This window comes from Manacus vitellinus, unplaced genomic scaffold (assembly GCF_001715985.3).
Source record: "Manacus vitellinus isolate BGI_N305 unplaced genomic scaffold, ASM171598v3 scaffold_12_pilon, whole genome shotgun sequence".
Classification (NCBI taxonomy): domain Eukaryota; kingdom Metazoa; phylum Chordata; class Aves; order Passeriformes; family Pipridae; genus Manacus; species Manacus vitellinus.
Window position 1 is genome coordinate 1,289,053 of NW_021938949.1, and position 20,540 is coordinate 1,309,592.

The 20,540-nt window shown below is 41.6% G+C and overlaps 1 protein-coding gene across 3 annotated transcripts in view; it reads right to left on the minus strand.

Moving 5' to 3' along the window:
• The window catches only part of LOC103755782 (sodium channel protein type 5 subunit alpha), a 205,952-nt gene that overhangs the window by 103,108 nt on the left and 82,304 nt on the right, over nt 1-20,540 (minus strand). For 2 of the 3 annotated variants that reach the window (XM_025896818.2, XM_025896817.2), the window contains exons 1-4: nt 16,456-16,504; nt 15,764-15,905; nt 13,896-14,093; nt 9,722-9,895 (exon numbers count right to left, since the gene is read on the minus strand). In XM_025896818.2, the coding sequence (XP_025752603.1) occupies nt 9,722-9,895; nt 13,896-14,093; nt 15,764-15,799 (408 nt within the window). In that variant the 5' untranslated portion in view covers nt 15,800-15,905; nt 16,456-16,504. Of the gene's footprint in view, nt 1-6,916; nt 7,319-9,721; nt 9,896-13,895; nt 14,094-15,763; nt 15,906-16,455; nt 16,505-20,540 lie in introns of those variants that run through there. The other variant, XM_018089200.2, reaches the window with a different exon arrangement.

The window sequence follows — 20,540 nt, forward strand, 5'->3', positions numbered from 1 at the left end:
CGATAAAAAAACACGAGGGAGAAGTTTCTAAGTAGAATAAAATAAAAAAAGTAAAAACAAAGAAAATAAAATAACCAAACCCAACAAAACCCCAAAAGTAAACCCACAACTTCTCTGTCTGTAGAATAAAACATACAAACCCCTCAAATTTCAAATTCCTCTAGATTATCTAACTTTTTAAACCGTACTATCTTCCCACCCTTTGTGACCAGTAACATGTCATCAGACAATCCCATCCTCAGAAGTCCTTTACCTGAAAGCCACCTTTTACTCACAGGTGCAAAGAGGTAAAAAATCAAAGCAAAAACATTCAGGGATTCATTCTTCCTATTTTTTTTTGATTCAGCTAAACCAGGGTAAATGAAAAGTCCAAGTCAAACAGGTTTGGCACATCTTACATTAAAAAAATTAGCAGTGAACTGTCTTTTCCCCTAGGTTTGATGCGATAATCCCCACTCCACAAGTTCTTCAAGTCACTCTATTTGTCTTTCCAGCCCAGCAGTCTCAATCCTGCCACCTAGAAGTGGTCCCCAAGACTTCAGAGGTCCTTCTGGAGTCGAGGGGACTGTATGCAGTGTGCCATCCTTCACGTGCAAAGAGTGTTTCTGAAGGAAGTGAGAATGCCCCCTTCCTTCTCCCCTCTCTGGAGAGGTGAGGGGGTGCAATTTGCTGCTGGCCCACATTCAGTGCAAAGGGTACCACATGTGACAGCCACCCACTCGCCCAGCAGTGTGTGCAGAGCCCAAAGACCCTGTTCCCTGCCAGCCCCTTGGCAGTGGGTCATCTAATCCCTAGAGCCAGGACACAGTGTGTGGCAGGTAACGTCAGGGACAAGGAATACTCCTGTGTTCTCTTTCCCAATAGAGCAGCAAGCCTATCACATAGTCACCTTGCCACTTACTGGGAAGTATTTGTCCAGGAAAGAAAGCTTCCATGCAGGTGAATTGCTTAAAATTATTGAAGTTACTTAAAGAAGTTTATGAGCTTTTGTTCTATGTGAGGGAGGGTTAGGTTTCTTTATTACTATTTATTTTAGAACAGAGATGGCTAATAGCTAGCAAGGAACTGGTAGTTTTTGCATTCTGAGACAGAAAGCAGTTCCAGGAACTGGACAAACAGGCAACATAAAGGCTATTATCACCCCTGAGAGAAAATACATAGGCACAGTTGCTCATTGTACTTATATTTCTATAGGAATTAAACAAAAATAACAGCAGTCCCTACAGTTATGCAAGGAGGCTCCTTAGGATCCAGAGGAGAAATCACAGTGGAGTTAAACATAGGCAGCTCCAGCAGGACAAGATTATTTGTTGCTCCTTGATTGACTAGAAATGTTTCTCCTTTGGATTAGCTAAATTCTATAGGGACAAATATACTATTCAGTAATTTACATGTAAATGAGGATGCACAACAGAATTGTTTCCTTCTCACTGCCTACAGTTCTGAGCTATGTCAAAACTATTATGTGAAGATGGGCTTATACATGGCAGCATTTTTAAAGACCATATTTGGGAACTGGGGCAGGTTTAAAATTTTTTTCAAGCATAAAAAGAGGTGAACAGGCCATACCACGAACAATGGATTCTGTAAGGCACTAGCACAAATACTTAATGAAATTGGAGGTGACCACGATAAAGCACAACTTTAAAAAGAAGCCATTTAATTTTGGGGATGCTCGGTTATTTAAAGAGATAAACTGGAGCAGCTTGAAATATTTGTGCTGAATCTGAGTGATTTACACTCAGGGTGTGCTAAAGCAAAGTTTGAAATGAGCAGTAGCTAGAGTCATGGTGACAATTCTTTGTGACAGCGGCAGGGGGCTGGGTAGCTTTCATCCCTATAACTTATTGGTAGTGATTTTTGGATGACTTGTTTTGTTGACCTTTATTTCTGAACATGGAAACTGCTAACATTTTCCCTTTTTACCAGTCCTGTGGCAAAGCAAGAAGGGAAAAAAAGAAATTTTACCTCGGGGTGGTTTTAGGGTCAACAAGAAAACCTCGAAGCAATGTGGTCAGCAAAAGCCTTTTATGCTTAGTTGCAACAAAAGCCAAGGTCTTTTGTTTTTCTTTTTTGTTTTTCTTTTAAAATAAAATCATCAAAAAAAGTTTTTCCGAAGGTAAACTTCTAAATTTTTAGTTCAGCCTCTCAATAAATAGCCTGACCTTTCTCAAGGGCTCACCCCCCAGTAGTTTTCACTCCTGCCAATCTAGCAGTGCTCAGCATTTCTAGCTTCTTAAAAAAAAAAACCATGAGTGTTACCAAGAGGAAATTCAGGAAAGGTTATATCTACAAGAGGGAGACTCTGTGTGGCTCCAGCCTTGGCCTCGTGGCCCATCCCAAAGCCACACCACAGGTTGTCCCACTCTGCTCCTGGACTGATGGGAAGATCTGGTGAGCAGGCACCCCAGGAAGAGCAAAGCAATGGGGACCATCAGCTAACAGCCTATTTGCAAACCACCACCTCCTTAGTCCTGCGCCCATTTCTCTTCCACTTCAGAATAATTGGAAAGTCAGGTTAAACTAAAACCTCATGATTTCCTTGCACTGTTACAGGAAGGGCTCCAGCTGGTTTAGGAGGCAAGAGGGGATGCTGTCATGAGTGTTTATTAACCCTCAAGAGGTTCTTAACAACAGTAAGTGATATCTTATTTAACCTCATCAGATCCCATGAATAAATTGAGCTCCAGGTAACAGCTCATTAACTAAATCCAATTCTGGTGAAGCATATCAATACCTTGTGAAGGGAGATGTTATTCTAACCTCCTAACTAAGAAACACCACGACACAACAGAGCAATACAAAGCTACAAATAAATACTGCAGGAATGGGCAGAAACTTTTGGTTGGATTGTGCCCTGAAGTCACTTACATAATGCATAGACCTTCTCTAAATAAAGTAATAGCCAAAAATCCCACCCAGCAATCAGCACGAGCATAAAAAAACATACCATTTTTCAAGCCCCTCAGTCTCTGGTCAAGCCAAAAAGAATTAGGACTTAGGTACAGTCTCCAGGTCTGCTCGTGTCTTATTTACACTGGGGTAAGTCTGATGAAATCAGCAGCTGGACCACTTGAATAAAGCTGGTAGGAGAACAGGGCAGCCCTGACTGAGTCTTCTGCAGGATACACTGGAGAATTCCAGGACAGTGACTAGGACTTAACCATGGGTTTCTTGGGACAAGCTCCCAGCACCCCTCAGACTTGAACACCCGTCACTCTTCACATCGAGCTGATGACTGCCTGACCCAGGGCTGCCTTTGTGAAGGGTTTTTGCAGACTACACTTCACATTGCACCACTTTGCTCTTCATGTGACCTCTGTGGGCTCTCTGTCTTGAGCACTGCAGCGAACCCCCTGTGCTGCCAAGGGCAGCTCCTCAGCAATGATGCCACCACTCCTTGCATGTGCTCTTCTGTGCCAAGGGAACACCAGTGGGTGTAGAAAAGTGTGTAGACATGCACAGGTTCCCTGCAGAGGGTAGGATGCCCCTCCTCTGGCTCAGGCTGTGCACTTGAAGCCACTTTGATGCAGAAGACTTCATGAGCAGATGCCACTCTGAACAGACTGTGCTGCCCAAGGCCAGCAAACCTGCTGACCGGTCAGACTGCCCCTGCTGACAGCACTGATGGGCCTGAGCACCATCCATGGAGATGATATGAAATTTCTCCTGTTTCACTAGCTGAATTTAGGGATTAGGGGAAGGAGATGGAAAGTGCAAGCACACTTGGTTTCTCATTGAAACACACATCTGTGCCAGGCAGCCAGGGCCATATGAAGAGCCACTTTCAAACTTTTGCTTAGCTCAGTTGCTCTTCTGCAGCCAAGTGTCAGGACACCAGTCATGTGAGTCACCAGCCTGAGTAGTGGGATAAGCTGCTGCAGCCACCTCTCTTGTGGGAGAGGGCAGAAGTTGCACAGATGCTTTCATGTCAGCTCAGCTACCACCTGCAGCCACTCCTGTGGGCAAATAGCCCTTGGCTGGGACAGGGGGCAGCAGTTGCAATGACACAAAGACATGGAAGTTGTGCATTGTGGTGTCAAACACTTTGCCTGGGGTAAACTCTTCAGGCTGAATATTGCTAAAACTGGTCAGGCTAAAATGCTTAAGAGTGGCTGGTGACTGTGCTTTCCCTGAGAAACCTTAGGAAGGCCCACTTTGAAATCATTTGCTACAGCTATGGTCTACTTAAGGGTTGAAGTTCAGAAACTTAAAACCAGAGATGGTCAGACCTTCTTCAATATTTACTCTGCCTTTTAAATCAGAAGTGCTCTTCTGAGCTTTCCCCAAACCAGAATTCAGTGATCTCCCCACTTAGCAACAATTGGACTGATACTACTGAGCATCGCAGAGTGACCTAAACAAATGCATTCTCAAAACCTAATGCTGTAAATCCTGTTTTTTCAGCTCCATCAACCCAGACATTGTGTTTGCATGACTGAATCCACACTTACACCTCAGGAAGCTGCAAGCAGGGCTTGACCCATATTACAGTGATGCCTTTTCATGGACTGGACCTTTATTTCTTGTTCATGAAAGATACAACAGATGGCCCAAGTGGGTCCTTTTTTCACCATGGGCTCACTCTCATTCAAAATAAATAACAGTAGAAGGGTCAGTGGGGTTAATGAGGTAACTGCAACTTCACCCTGCAATGTCTTTTTTTACTTCCCCAAACGTATCAAGAAAATATAAAGAGAAGCCAGATCTGCTAAAGAGAACAAATTCAACTTCAAATTTTACCACGAAAAAGGTGAAAATAATCCAACACAAAGTCCAGAAACAACCAGATTTACCTCCAGGCACACTGAGGTGCTGGATTTGCTATTTCTTTTTGCCTGTGCCACAGCTGAGGCTGCACGTTTGTGCCCAGCACTTATGATTCCTGTAGTGAATACATCTGTACAGCAATGGGCTTCTTGCCAATTAGCTTTTAACTCCAGCTCACATATTCTGGATAGATTAGATACCAAACCTGTTTTCCAGAAGACACAACATCCTTCACATCGCATCGCTGAATGAGCATCTGTCACTATAGAGCCTGGGCGTTATTTCCTAGGTGTCCAGGGAACTGCCAAGTGAGCTCACCCACCTGGGCCATTCCATTTCCAACATCTAATTTTTTTTTAAAGGCAGGAAGCCGACAAATGAGAATAAATGCCAGCAGAGCTTAAAGCCTCCCTGTCACCTCAGGACCCAATCGCATAAAATACTGATATTTTCTGTGAAAGGTTGAGTGCTCTCATGCTTTGCTAAGTTTTTTCTGACAGCTGGGACAGCCTCAGCAACCTGCAGAGCTGCTTTCCTTACAGAGAAAAGGGGGACATCCTCTACTCATCTACTGAGGTCTTTTGACTCTGGTTCAGATTTATTTTTTTTTTAAACAGATGTACAAACTTTCTTCCCCAATTCCTTTAATACACAGCAGGTTGGGGTTTTTTGCACCAAGCTAAATCCAATAAAACTTCTTTATCTACAAAGAGTGTTTCTGCTGCTCAGCTGTCTAGAGACTTGTCTCAGGACTGGTTGTCCTTGTCCACAGAGAATAAAAGTGGGATTACCAAAGTCCTAAATGAACTAAGGTGTGAACATCCAAAAAAGCAGCAAGAGCCTCAAAACTGTCAACATAACAGATAATTCTCACACCAACCAGTTTCCCACGCACAGCATGGCCCCTCCTCTCATGTACGGTGTGAGAGTCTATTTGCAGGACTACAGGGAATGCCCAGATAGGTGAAGAAAAAAACATCAGTCCTAAGCTTGAAAGAAAAGAAGCTGCTTGGCTCTAAAGAAAAAAGCTACTTCCCAATTTACTGATAATCTGACACCACGGCTGGGATCCATCTCACTCACCTTTCTCTTTAGGAGGTACCTTGCCTAATACATGTTATAATCACATTAGCTTTTTTTTCCCCCACCAGTGTAACCTGTTTTTGGCACCTTGTTACTCTGAGTGGGCTTTATCTCACCTGACTTAAGGCATGTGGCTAAAGTGAACAGAAAGAGGCACTTTCAGGGAGAGAGATTATTCTGATCCATTTTTGATCACTAAGATGGAATAAATCTTGCACACACTGACTATGGTAGAGACCTCCGCTGCTTTAAAGACTGTTTAAAGAGTGATGAGCTTCAATGTGGACTACATAAAAAGAGATAAATTCCCACCATCTCAAACTAGCAACCTGTCCAAATTACTCTGCCTGTGTAGTAGCTATTTCCAAAAAAAGCATCTCATGGTTTTCCAAGTGAATTTGTTCTTGGGTCTCCTAATGGTACCAGTCTTTATGATTGTGTTCACAGTTTTACTAAAAGCTTCCCAGCAGTAGTGCTTTGTAACAAGGATTCTGGCAATCTCCAAAAGGCCTGAAGTCTGTTGATCATCTGCTCATATTTCCTAGGTGTTATTTGAATTGGATGCTAAACCCTTCTGGGAAGAACCTTTGGACTGTAGAAAAAACCCTCCACAAGTGGCCCGACAGATGACCAGAGGTCAGATGCGAACAGAGAGCAACCAGTGAGAGAAAACACAGTCTCAAGATGGTAAGACACACCCAAACATTTAAAAAACATAATTTTCTATCCACCAGACAACGTCAGCTATTCAAAAGTCAAAAGAAACCAATTTTAAAAATGTCCCTTCAAGTAAAGAAAATTCATGTCAAGCCCAAGATTTAGGTATTTGCCTCCAGCCAGCTCTGAAGAGTAAGTCTCACCAGAAGGTATGAACCTCTCTGATGTGGCATTAGACACACATTACTGAGTGAGTGAGCCCCTTGTCTTCCCACCCTGCCTGGAATGGTGGGCCTGGGTTTCTCCCTGAAGACTCCATATTGTATAAATAAATTACAGCAAACTCCAACAACATTTAGAAGGAAACAAGAGTTCAAATCATATACAAAAGTTATAAAGTACTCACCAGGTCACCTGTTCCAGGCTTTTCCAAAATAACTGGGGGGAGCAGTAACCCTGCAGGAGAAGTAGGGTCTGGGTTGAGTGCCCCGATGCCTCCTCCTATCAGGGAAACCACACCATTGCAATCCACTGAGCTGTTCCTTTTGCCCGTCTGGGTGTAGTTGGGAGTAGTAGGGTGAGAACTATGGCTCACTTGACTTTGCACGCTTGGACGTCTCCCAGATCTTGGAATTAAGAGAGAGCCCCGGTGGCTTTCATTTTCCCCAGCGATGCTGATCTCATCATCGGCAAAATCTGTTTCGGAGCAAGTGTCTCTGCCACGGAGTCGGAAACTGAAAACGCTTCCGTGGCTGGTTCTGCGCTTCACCAAGTTTGCGCTGGGACCATAACTAATGCCAAGGAGAGTCTAGAAACCCCCAGAAAGGAGAAAGGGGAAAGAGAAACAACATTTTGCAACACGTTTTCAGGAGCGAGGAAGTTCTGGGGAGAGCAGCAAGTCCCATTTTAAATCAAACGCTTCAGAGAAAGACTTAATTACACACGTTCAGCCTCCGCAAAGTTAAGAGGTTGAACAGTCATTCCTAACCATCAGGTATTTCTCTAGTACTTGACAGTTAAAGAGGTACTGAAATAGGAAGGGTCAAGGTGGCATTCAGCTCATGGAGTGATACTTCCTTTGCATCTACTCTCCCCAAAATGATAAGTGCCAAAGGACCCGGGAAGGCAGCACAAGGAGTGGAAGACAGGAGCAGGGAAGGGGATCCAGCTCCAATCTACTGCATAGTTACACATCTTCATAACAGCTAGGGAAGGAACAGTGCAGTGGGAGAAGAAGAGATAAAGAAATAGGGCAGGAAATGAACTGCAGGGAAAATGAGAAGAAGAGGGAAGAAGAAGAATCAGAATACGACGGAAGAAGGTGATAAAAGAAAAAAAAACTAAACAAACCAAGAGCAAGAAGAGGGATATGGTTTATTAGTTTGTAAAATGATTATCTCAATGCACATGGCTGCTTAAGGGATAGGTAACCTCAGTACACAGCAGTCTCCCTCACTCAAATATCAGCCTTGATGATCCACTCTGACGTCAGTTAGTGAGACTGCAACTCTGCCAGAGCACCAGCAAGATGTAGCCAAGGACTAAACACACCTAAAATCTGCCAGAGTAAAAAGGATGTTCGGAAAATGTGTAAGGAATTCAAGTCTATCCCCTTCCCACTTATCTGAAGAGGAAATTATTTGAGTAAGAGATTTTAGGCAGAATATATTTTTGATTTTATGGCCTGTACGGAATTTTCAGGTTCTTCAGAACTTTCCCATGAGCCAAGTACATACGAAGAGAGGTCAGATCACCACAGCACACAGAAACCAGACAAACCAAATGAAGCCTGATTTAATTTTGTGCTGTAGCTTACACCACTGAGTTACATAATGATGCCATTTAATGACACTGGTACAAGTAGGAGTACAAAACCCAGGCCCCTTCTAACTAAAAACAACCCATTTTGACTGCTACCAAATTTTAACTGGTCAAAAATCCATGCCTGGGTTTCGATGGCACAGTCGTTGAGACTGATTTCTGATGGCAACACACTTCCAGCTGCTCAGATAGCATCTGAATGATGACTCAGCCTTATTCCCTCCAACCATGCCAGACACAGCCTTGCAGAGAAGATTTACTATAAGCTTTGAAATGTGTCTCCCATGCTTCTCATGCATATGACATCCAGGGGGGAAAAGTGAAAACAGGAAATATTAATCTAAGAAATAAAACTGGCAATGCACAGCTCCAATCCATGGTCATTCTGGCACGTGGTGTCTTGAAACCCCACCCAGAATGAAGCTAAAAGTGCAGTCCTAGCTTTACCAAATGTGTAATTTGTTACACGACCCTCTCGACCAATGAGACAATAACAGAAAATACTAGATTAAAAAATGCATGTCATTAACAGAAATCCAGCTCTGGGTAAATTTTGTGAGCTGGGGAGTCATTAATTGGTCACGTTTACTTACATCACTCACATGTTTTCTATGAGCTTTTTATGGCTGCCAAGTATTCCTAAATTCACTGACAAAAAAAAATATAAAAAGACTTAGCCCATTACATGGCTATTCAAAAAACAAAACAAACTCATTTAAACTTTGCCCTCAGTCAAACAAAGACAAATTATCTGGAGCTATTTATGATCATTTGATACATACAGCATGTGCAGATTCATATTCATGCATGTCAGGAACATTTACATAAAACCCTATTTAACAACAGTCTCGCTGTTTTTCTTCCCTACAATAGAAAGTAGAAACAAGTGCCACAAAGTTTTGACTTGAAGGCAACTAGCAAAGGAATATAAAAATGTTAATAATGTCTTTGTACAGTATTTTAAAAGCCCTCAGAGACAACTTTCCTCTTTTTCTCCTCCTCTCTTTTCTTTTTAAGCTTTGCAGGTTTCTTCTAAGAATTTTTCATCTCTAGTAGGGATAGGATAAATATAATCAGATGAATGAAATTGAAGTGAGAAAATAAACCAGACTGTGGGCAATATTGAAGCCAAAAGAAAATAAAAGAAAAAAAATTGAAAAAAACGTTTGGAAAAATGTTTAATGGGCATTTTTAATTAATTTTGAAAATAAAGTGGCAATACATATTCTTCCACTGTTCTAACACAGCCTGTCTGCAGTATTTGCTGTGTTGATATCAGTCATGATATTAAATATCTGATTCTTCTGAAGGTTTCAGCTTTAACTGCCTGTTCAGAGCCTGGCCTGTCCAGGAAAGTGTAGAATAAATGATGTTTCAGACCATGGCTTACCATCCTCCTCTGACCATCGTCGTAATCACAGTTGGGATTCCTTTGGTCTTCCACATACTCATCTGTCCCCAAAGATTTCTTTTTCTTTCGCTTATTTCTTCTTTCTTTCCCACTTTTGGGTGACATTTCCAATGAACTAAGTGACATTGAATCAATTCCTTTAGCAGCGAGCGCCTAAATCAGAAGATGGTAGAAGGCATAAAAATTATTATTTAAGGATTTCAGTGAGAAATTACTACTTACACTCCTCAGCAATTATTTTTTATTTTAAATTTTCAGGTCGTATGGGAGATACGTTAAAAGTTTCAGGAGATCATTAATCATAAAACTGTCTCACGTGGCTGGAACCACTCTTCACCTGTTTCTTACCTCTACATTTAGCCACTGGAAAATAAACAACAAGTGAGACAGGTTCCTAGTACAAATGCACGCATCCAGGTCTGCCTCCTGGATCCTGTGGTGGAGCATTAGGAATGCATGCACAAAATAATGTTGGCTATGTAGAGCTCACACAAGAGACCCTTTGACACTCCATGAAGGAACAGCCTGTGTGCACACATCTCCGGAGTAACATTTCTGATGCCAGGCAAAAAAAACCCTCAGGCTGGGGAACCTCTGAATAAAGTCCCCCTGGGACTCCTGCCCCTTGAAGTGGGAGGGCTGGGTAGGAGGGAAAAATCCAAGCTGGGATTTTTCCCCCGCTATCACAGAGGGATGCTTGGAACAGCAGGCAATTCGGCTGGCACGTTTCTGTAAACACTTATCCCGAGCAGCAGCACAGGCAGCTGTGATCAGAGATGCAAAGAGAAAACCATGGGCTTAACTGGAGATAAGGTGGACTTTGCTTTGCCCTGTGCTCCCGCAGCTGTGCCGGCTGCCTGTCCGGATCGCTGCAGGAGGAGGATGATAACACACCCACAGCTACAAACCCGGCAGAAGCCGAGTGTGAGACCCTGAGCGCACAAAGACGCAGCCTTGGGAGCAAAGGAGCATCCCGGAGGAAGGATCGATAGGAGCAGGGAGAAAGCCAGAGCTCACACCAACGCGCTGGGTCCCCGTCCCGGGTGCAGGCGGGAGGAGTGGGCAGAGGGGGCTCTGAGTACAAAGCACCAGGTCAGGTTTGGAGGTGCCGGAGAAATCAGTGGTAGCCACATCAGTGGCCTGGAGACAAGCCCGTTTGCAAAGCCCCCAGCTGAGATGCCTAAAGAGAGTGAATTATTAAAAAAAGCCTCTCCAGTTTGCCCAGAACAGGAGGAACGGATGAATCCTCAGTGCTATTGTCTGTAAGCCACTAGAATCAAACAGGCAATCATCTCTCCGCTGCAAAATACTCCCTTCCTCCCACAGGCATCAGTCCAAGGAAAGTGAAGGCACTTAACAGCCGTGTAAAGAATCAATCATGTATTTCAAGGAGTAGCTGTAGCTCTATCAAGCTGAGAGCACAACAAAACTTAATTCCTGTGGGAAATATCTTTCATAAGCAAGGCTGCTTAGAGCAGAGAGGAGGAGGGTTCAGACACTGGTCTAGGCTGGGTTTTTTGGGGGTTTTTTTTGGAGTCAATTTAATTGCTATGCTGAAGTGCTTCCTCTTCATAAAGATTCAGCAAGTCTTTTGGTGTTAAGCATTTTGGTGTTAAGCTCAGATTTAGGAATGTGTTAAACCAATTGTATAAATTGACTGATAGCCCCCAAGCAGGTCTATCAATTATATTTCTAGTCTCTTTATACTGTACAGTGTAAAAGCTGGTCTAAAGAGTTTTGGTTTTTCTTTCTGATTGCTGTCATATTTTGTCGATCTAGAAAATATTGCAGGTTGTGCTAGTAAGCATGCTGTACTCATACTGCAAAATAAGCTAATTTTCTGTTTCTTAGCATTTTCTTACCTTTTGCTTATATGGAATTGCTTCTGCGCTGTGCACCTCTCTCAGTTATTGGAAAAAGGATTCAGACTGAATTATTCCTCAGGGAATGGAGGATCATAGAATCATAGTTCTGTTTGGGTTGCAAGGGACCTTAGAGATCATCTCGTTCAACAGCCTGCCACAGGCAGAGACACCTTCCACTAGACCAGTTTACCCAGTGCTCCATCCAGCCTGGTCTTGAGGATGTGCCCATGTCCTGCCTATCCACCCTTTCTGCTTGGGTTCCTGTGCCTGGACCATGTCCTGTCCCTCAGGCACTACAAGCAATAACCCACTGTAACAGCTCAAGGAGCAGGAAAGGTGTGTGGGACCAGGCATGTCTGGCAAGGACATATAATGTCTGAAGGATGGGAGGAAAGCTTAGTTCACATGAGCCCAAGACATGGGGATTATGCAAGAGACAGTTCTTGAGGCAGGAACTTAGTAGTACAGTAAGAAAGTCAAAACCAAGATCTTGCTCAAGGTTTGGAGAACAAGACTAAAACTGAGCAGCTTTGACTGGGGTGAGACATCTGAGAAGGACTCCTGAAAGCTCCATGGTGCAGCCACTCAATTCACTTTCCTAAGCCTCTTCTTCAAAATGTCTAACTTGAGATGTCAAGAGCTGATTTGCAGATTTACTAGACTTCATTAGTGAACATGGCAGATCCAAATCACTCTACTCTTAAATTTCCTTTCCATAAAATGAGGACAATATTGCAGGAGTATTACAAATAAAAGTGAGTATTTTTGAAGCACATGGAGTCTGAGCAGTGACAAGAGGCACTGAAAAACCTCTGATGATGTTAGTCACTTCCTCTTCGAAGCAGGCTTTGACTGCCTAAGTTGGGAAGTCTGCTCGAGGTGGCCTAAGGCAACAGAACAAATGATGAGAAAGCAAAGAGCTGCTCTTGAGTCATGCACTGTCCACCCTTTGTACTGAACAGGGCACAGGAAAAATGAGAAATGGCTGGCTGAAGAAGAGGCTATATTATAAACCAGATAAACAAATGGGAACAATTTAGGTTTTCAGGAGCAAGCTTTTTTTTGCCACATTCCAACTTTCGGGGCTTAATGTTCCTTTTTTTGTGTACATACAGGCTTAACTGAAATCAAAGCCTTCAAAAGGAAATTCTTAAATATCTTTAATTATAGTTGGGGCTACCAAAGTTGACTGTTATGAGGAAGAGCTCAGCTGGAGTCAAAACACATGAAAAATTGTATAAAATAAGTGTGAGTTGGAGCTCAGTTTGCTCCCTTAGGTTATGGCAGAGAGTTATTCTGTTCAAAGTGCCTGTACATGGACTAAATTGCATTTACCTATTACTTAAACTATCAAAGAGGATATTTAAAAGGACTTAAATGATGCATAAGCCTCTAGTAGCACTTTGTCAAGAGAGAATTGCATTTTCTTTCTGAGGATTTAAATGGGCTTTGGATTAGGCCCTGAAACCATATGTACTCAAAAGAAAATTATGTATATTAGTTTATATTGTGTATCAGGGTTTTATTTCTCTGTGCTACAGTGCTACGTGTTATTTCAGACTAATTTTCTTATTGTCTTCTGGTTCACAGCACCTAAAATGTTCTCTTCCGCTGTTTAATAAGGGCTTTCTACCCTACACAAACCACATGAAAATTAAGTAGTGTTATTAAGGCTATAAGGCTACATCCACCATTTGGCCTCCCTGGCTTGTTTAAACTTACGACATAACATTAAATCCACACCCTCTGCATAATTTTCAAAGCTGAACCTCAAGCTTTGCCTGTTTACTTTTTCAGGAATTAAATTGTAGGTAATTCAAAGAGGTTATCCTACATCTTTATTTTCATTATCAAACAATTGGCAGGTTGAACGAGTCAGGAAATGAAGTTGTGCTAAAGTGGTGGTGGAAGAAAGTTCATCTGGTGCTATGGCTGAGCTACCAAAACAGCTGGTTTATGCTCAAATGCCCATGTAGTTTCACCATCATTAAAACATCTTACATGCCACCCAATATAAATTTCTCTGCCGGCATATATAGTATAGTTAAATCAGTACAACTCCGGATATGTAAGCCTTTAATGGCCTCAGTCTTAACAGGGAGAACCCTCATTTTGCTTTCATAGAAACAGTAATAACTCTGTCCAGTACAATAAACATTAAGCTGCTTTCAGGCAAAAGCAGCATCTTACTTTGGTTATCAGATAAATGTAAAATAAAGAGAACGTGAATCTCAAGTTACCATCTGCTCAAGTTACCCAAGGCTAATCATGTCACATAGTTCACTGACCTCCTGCTCCTTCTTTAACATCTCCATGGCTTCTCGAAACTTTCTTTCCTTCTCTTCTGTTTCAGCAATAGTGGCTTGGTTCTGCTCTTCATATGCCATGGCCACAACAGCCAGAATCAGGTTGACCAGATAAAATGAACCCAGAAAGATGACCAGCATAAAAAAAAGCATGTAGATCTTCCCAGCAGATCTGAGAGTCTGTAAGCACAGAAGTAAAATCATTAATCATTTGTTTACAATGCTTTTTAAAAGAAAAAAGTGCTTTCTTAAAAGAAAAAACATTATTTTTTAAATACATTTTTTTTAAACTCTTAGATTTACAATATAATTGAATCTAGCCTTTGTTAATAGCTCAAGCAGAAACCCTTTGATGAGAAATGACAACCACATCCAAGGAAATAATCTTCTCACTGATAAATATTTATATCTTGGTCAAAAATTATGTGCCTTGCAGTGAATTAATTTCTAAAAGAAGAATGCTTCCCTCCTTTACCAAATATCTCTGCTGGTTTTCTTTTAGAATAGATAATCTTACAATCAGTTGCAGTGAAAAATTCCTACACACAGCTCAATCTGTTTTTGACCAGTGTTTAGAAACCATCCAAGTGGGACTCATGTTGTATCCCTTCAGATGCCTACACTCTGGGTCCTTCACAGTTAGTGGGGAGAAAAACATATTTTTAGGGTGCAACTCATCTGAACATTATTTAGACATCTGCCTCAGGATAAGAGGAACCAAACCTTGGGCTCCATTGATTGTATTCCCTGGTTCTTCACCGTATTTATTAGGATAACTGGAGTTTAGGGGAACAGGCCAAGCTTGTATGTAACAGATATGTAACAGATATGTCCCATGGTCAGTGACTTGATATTACTGATAGAAAACACTGTTTGATATTATAAGGTCAAATAATAAAAGGGAGAGATGTTCATCCTTATTTGCCCTGACAGTTTCTGTCTCCCAGAGTTGTACACGCAGCTCTGTGTCAAGTGAATACGGTTGTTTAAAGAATCTTCATTTTAATTGTTCTACATTTCCCTGAAGTGAAATTCTATAACTGGCTCTGTGTGAAGCTGAAGTCCCCAAAATCTTCAACGATGTCTATCTCAGTACTTTCAGAGTAGTTCTGTCAGCACTGTCTCTTGATTTCCTTATGACCGTTTTCCAGTTTGGGCGATTTTGAGATGAGGCAGTAAATCTTCAGTGGCAACATGGACAGAGTATGTCATTCTGTGCCAAACTGTGATATTTAGTTCTTCAGAGTTCGCATACATTCCAGGAAATGAGTGCTAAAATGAGCATATACTCGCAGGTTACCTTCCAAAGTGAGTGTAGGTTGAGTCTGACCCCATTCATGCCTCTGTCTCTCCATGATGAAGAGCTTGCAGCAGAGAGAACTGATGTGTACCAGGTAGTCTTGCCATTTGCTGATTTTGTGTTCATTACCGTGCCTTGAAAAACCAGTTATGCCAAGCACACAGGTGCTTTTCTAGCCCTTTTTTGAGCTGGACTCAAAAGATTAGTTTGTGTTACACCATCCATCAAAAAAATCATCAAGTGGTGACGTGGTGATCTTTCTCAAGAGGTGAACTTCACTTAGACTCAGGTGAATTAGTCATTCAAAGTGTCTTTCTCTCAGTACCACTTTTCCCCAACTTCCCCAAACATGCAGTCTAATGTCTTTTGATATTATCACTCTTAAGAAAATAAATTAATTGTAACAGTTGAAGGTCCTTCTCCAGAACACACACAAAGAGCACAGTTTACTTAATAACCAGCAATTCTGCCTTGTCTTTAATTATTAATGTAACTGTAAAAGATGGTGTATTTATTTATAATTTTTAACAGCAATAAAATAATATCATACCTGTTGGTAAAGACGCTCCCAACAATCTTGAGTCATAAGACGGAACAAAGAGAGAAAGGCCCAGCCAAAAGTGTCAAAGCTTGTGTAACCATGGTCAGGATTTTCCCCAGCCTTCAGACATATGTACCCCTCAGGGCATGAGCTGCAAAAAGTGAAATACAATCTATGAAATACATCTTAGGTGGCTTCAACATGGAGAAACTGATTTCCAGGGAAATGCACAGAATGCCCTTGATTAAGAGCACACATCACAGGTGGTAAATTCCTCCACTGGATAAAAACACAGGAAACAGGTGGATGCTACTTCTCAATACCAAAGATCTTTGCAATCTTCTTTTTCCTTGGAAAGGATAAACTGTAACCATAATATAAGCTGCAATGAGAAATGAGCATCTAGCACATATTTGGAATAGAATGGAATTAGGTACCGAAGCAGGAGTTAAGTGTTTAACTATGGTTTCTCTTGGCACTTATTTCTAAGAATCATATACTTGGTGTCTCCTGTTACAGTTGCAGGTAATACTGTGATGGTGAACCTGCTTTTCTGGTTATGTAGTCTGACACAGGCTGGAAACACCAGCGTGTGCTATCTGAGCACCTTCCCAATTGCTTACTGTGTCTGACCTTATGCTCACCCCCCTGCAAGGATTAAATCTTTAATCTAAGAAACCCAGCCCTTTTGTTCCACTCACCACCGCAGTCTGGGGTCATGACATTTTTTCTATTTCTGCCAGCAAAAAGCGTTCCTTGTGTGTCTTGCAGATTACTGCATTAAATTGCATGAAGATAGCATGAATTTCACTGGCTCTCATTAACCTTGGAGGCTCTTTACAAGTAATTTTCTAGCCCCATATGCCAGAAGAGATAAAGACTGCTCTCAGTGATGCTGTGTAAGTACTGAACTGCATCATCAAGTGAAACACAAGGTAGAAGAGATCCCAGGTCGATGTGCCATCCTCTCCCCCACAGCTGTGCAATACAATTAGTCAAAACCCCACACCTGCTCTCCAAACACAAAATATGACCCATCAGAAACTGAAGACATGGAGCAATATGCAAAGGATTACTTCTGTATCCTAAGAAGTGATTATTGGATCAAGGGTGTTGCCAGTGTACTGGAGCCCTGTGGTATTTGGGAATTCGTTAGGTGGGCAGCATCTAATTATCTGGAGAAGCAGATCTCAGCAGAACGTACAGTATGTTCTCCTTATCCTTCAGCTAGAGATGAACCTGGTACAATTTGGTGAAAATTCCAGCTGACACAAATAGGGATGGTTGGAACAAGAGGGATTGTGAAAGCACTTTGTCAGAGACCAGAGACATTGAGAGGCACCAACTTCCAGGCAGTGTCATGAGACCAGAGCAATACCCTCTGTCCTGGCATGATGTTCTTCCTGTTGGATGGGGGAATCAAGGTTTTCTAAACTGCCTTCATGCAGTGTGATTATGGTAACATCCAACCATCTTATACATGTCACCAGTCATGTAGAGTGTGTCCAATGTGTACAGCTTTTACCTTTATTTTCTCCTGGCAAAACCATCTAGAGCTTCTCAATCACTGGCATTTTTTACCAAAGTAGAATATTGTCACAATTTTAAATGCAAAGCAGCAACACAAATAATACAAAGCAATTTTTAAAATGCCACCAAAAAAAAAAAAAAAGGATCCCTGAGAAAGCAAAGTGTGTCTCAGTGTGAAAATCAGTGTTCTTTTTCTTTAAAAAATACAAATTTGATTCTGATATAATTTAAATTTTTTACAGCACAGGATAGCAACCTTGTATTACATGTTGAGATGAGAATACATTGCTATAGATTCTGTAGTTACACAAATCTATGGTGTCTGCCACAAATATTAGACATTCAACAACACTTTAATAATCTTAATTTAACATCAGTAGTCAAGCACAAATTTTAAAGTAAATTTGCTTTGAACACTGATAAAAGGAGTGCTGAAGCACTGCAAAGTGTGTGCAGATCCTTGTTTACAGCAGTTTTCAGAATAAGCAATAAAAAATGAACAGCTGATGTTTAGTGAATTAAATGTAACACGCAAGTGAGAGTATAATAAGTGATTCTGTCACCTTAGGTAGAGCCAAGTTAGCTTATCTCAGTTGAGAATTTAGATAATAACAGTTGTATCTCACAAAGAAAGAAAAAGAGAGTCAATTCTAATTTTTTCCCTGCCAGTCTGGAAATGCCTCCTTCTAGATCTTTCCTACATTGACTGCCTATTGTTTCCCAATAAAAGCTACATTTGAATAAAAATTACAGTAACATTACTGAGTTAGAAGATAATAAAATGCAGAAATGTCAGCTTTTTCTGCATAAAATATGCAGATGCACACTGAATCTCTCTTGTACACCCATGTCCTTTTTTGAGGCAGCCTTTTCAATAAATCTCCTCTCTCCCAAAGGCATCATCTGCTGTCACTCTCTGCTGTAGACACATGAGATTCCTGCCTCTGATCTGCTGCTGAAAACAGCCTTCATTGCCCATGACGTGCTGCTCACACTGTTCAAGAGCTCTGGGAAATGGATTCTCTGGGCTCTCAAGAAGGAAACCCTTCTCGCTTGTTTGCGCTAAGACATCGTGTCTATACAGGACATGAAAATTTTTGTAAGGTTTGTTCTCTTTGCCATGAGAAAAGGATTTCACTCACAGACTGTGCTTGCCTGGAAGCTCAGTGATCATGTCCAGAGGTGACAGCCCTTTCCTTAGTCTCCCACAAAAGGCCAATCCCAAGTGGCTCCACTGAACTGGACTCATCACTCATATTTTAATGTTATTATTAATGGTTAAAACATCTGAATACAGCTGTGAGAAACTTGATGGTGGTTACTTTACTGGTGAACCTAAACCTCAGCAGGGCAGTCATTTGGAAATTAGGCTTCATCTAGCATAAGTTGCCTAAAACCTTAGGCAAAATGGAAATTTTGCCATTAATATTAACGAAAGAGAGAATTTCTTCTAAAAATTTCTTCACCATTTTGAACAGCAAAGTCTGAAGGAAGGTGGATATTATGAACATTGCAGTTGTATTTTCACAGGAACCTCTTGGCGCAGATTAGAGGCTACAAAGTCACTCTTAGGTTCAATGCCAATGTTGCTTTTTAGGGAAACTGTTTTGATGCAGAAGAATATTTGAGCAACTGCTCAAAGCACTTTAGCACAACTGTTTATAAAGCCCTAGGACATGGAGATGCAATCCTTCTGACTGGGAAAGTGAACAATGGTGGCTCAGATTAATACTTTCTGCTCATGATACAATTAGCATTTTTTCATTCTGTCTTTACATGTCTTAAAAGACCTTTCCACTCACAGTAGACTGCTGGTGTGCAAAGATCTGTCTGACTCCACAGTGAGTGTACACATGTCATGGTTTAACCCCAGATGGGGACTAAGCCCCACACAGCTTCTCACTCAACCCTGCCCCAGTGGGATGGGGGAGAGAATTGGAAGAGTAACAGTAAGAAATCTCACGGATTGACATAAACAGAGTTTAATAGCACAGAAAAGGAACAAAATAATAAAGATGGTAATAATAATGAGAATAATAAAATAATTAGAAGATACAAGTGATGCACAATCACCTTTTGCTGATCAGTGCCCAGCCAATTCCCAAGCAGTGCCCCCCTGGCCAGTTTTCCCCACAGTTTATATACTGAGCACAACTTCCTATGATATGGAATATCCCTTTGCCCAGTTGGGGTCAGCTGTCCCAGTTGTGTCCCCTCCCAGCTTCTTGTGCCCCCCCAGCCTCCTTGCTGGCAGAGCATGAGAAGCTGAAAAGTCTTTCACTTAGCAGAAACACTACTTAGCAACAACTGAAAACACCAGTGTGTTATCAACATCATTCTCATCCTAAATCCAAAACACAGCACTGCACCAGCTACTAGGAAGAAAATTAACTCTATCCCAGCTGAAACCAGGACAAAATGCTTCTCTAATATTATGTTCAGTTTTAAGAGCATTCAAACAAGCTGCTGCAGCACAAAAAGCATGAACCCCAGCTCAAAAATGCTGTTGATGTTAGTTTACATCCTTCTTACGGCAACTGGGCACTTGAGACAGAATATCCCAGTTGTCAACTCCTCATTCATGCTCACCCTCTTTTGTAGCCAACAGAAGCGATAACCCACAGGGTATGGGAATGTGTTAAAAACACTGAGAGGAAAACAAAATACTGCTTCCCAGAAAAACACTACAGAAATTGAGGTGTAAGGCTCTCACGTGAGAATATTATTCTGCAACTGACACCATTTCCTCTGAGGATTTTTTTAAGGAGTCTTAAGATTTTACTACATTTATCTTAGATGTAGAATATTAAGCCTACCCCTTTGGATTTTTCAGCAAACCCTTTAGTTTCTTTCACCTCAGGGAAGCATTTCAGAGGATTGTACTCTCCTCTGATGCACAGGGATGGGCAGCAACAACAAGCTACATAAATATACCATCCTCCACAGGAGCGTCACAGGATGCTATTCAATTGATCACAATAAAATTAGTGTCATTGATTCAGAAAAGTTAAAAGCAGCAGCCTACCTACCTATCTATCAGGCTGTAATCACCACTGTAAGCTGGCATTGGTACAGGAAATTAAAGGACATAAGAAACAGCCTTGGTTTAAATAACACAGGCTGGGAATGGCAGAGAGTTGTAGCTGAGGGGCATAATTGCAAAATGCTCTGTCTCAAGAGTTTAATCTAGGCAAGCCAAGCAACCTGCTGATCCTGGCTGTAGTGGCCAACAGGGTTAGGCAATAAAAGAAGATTC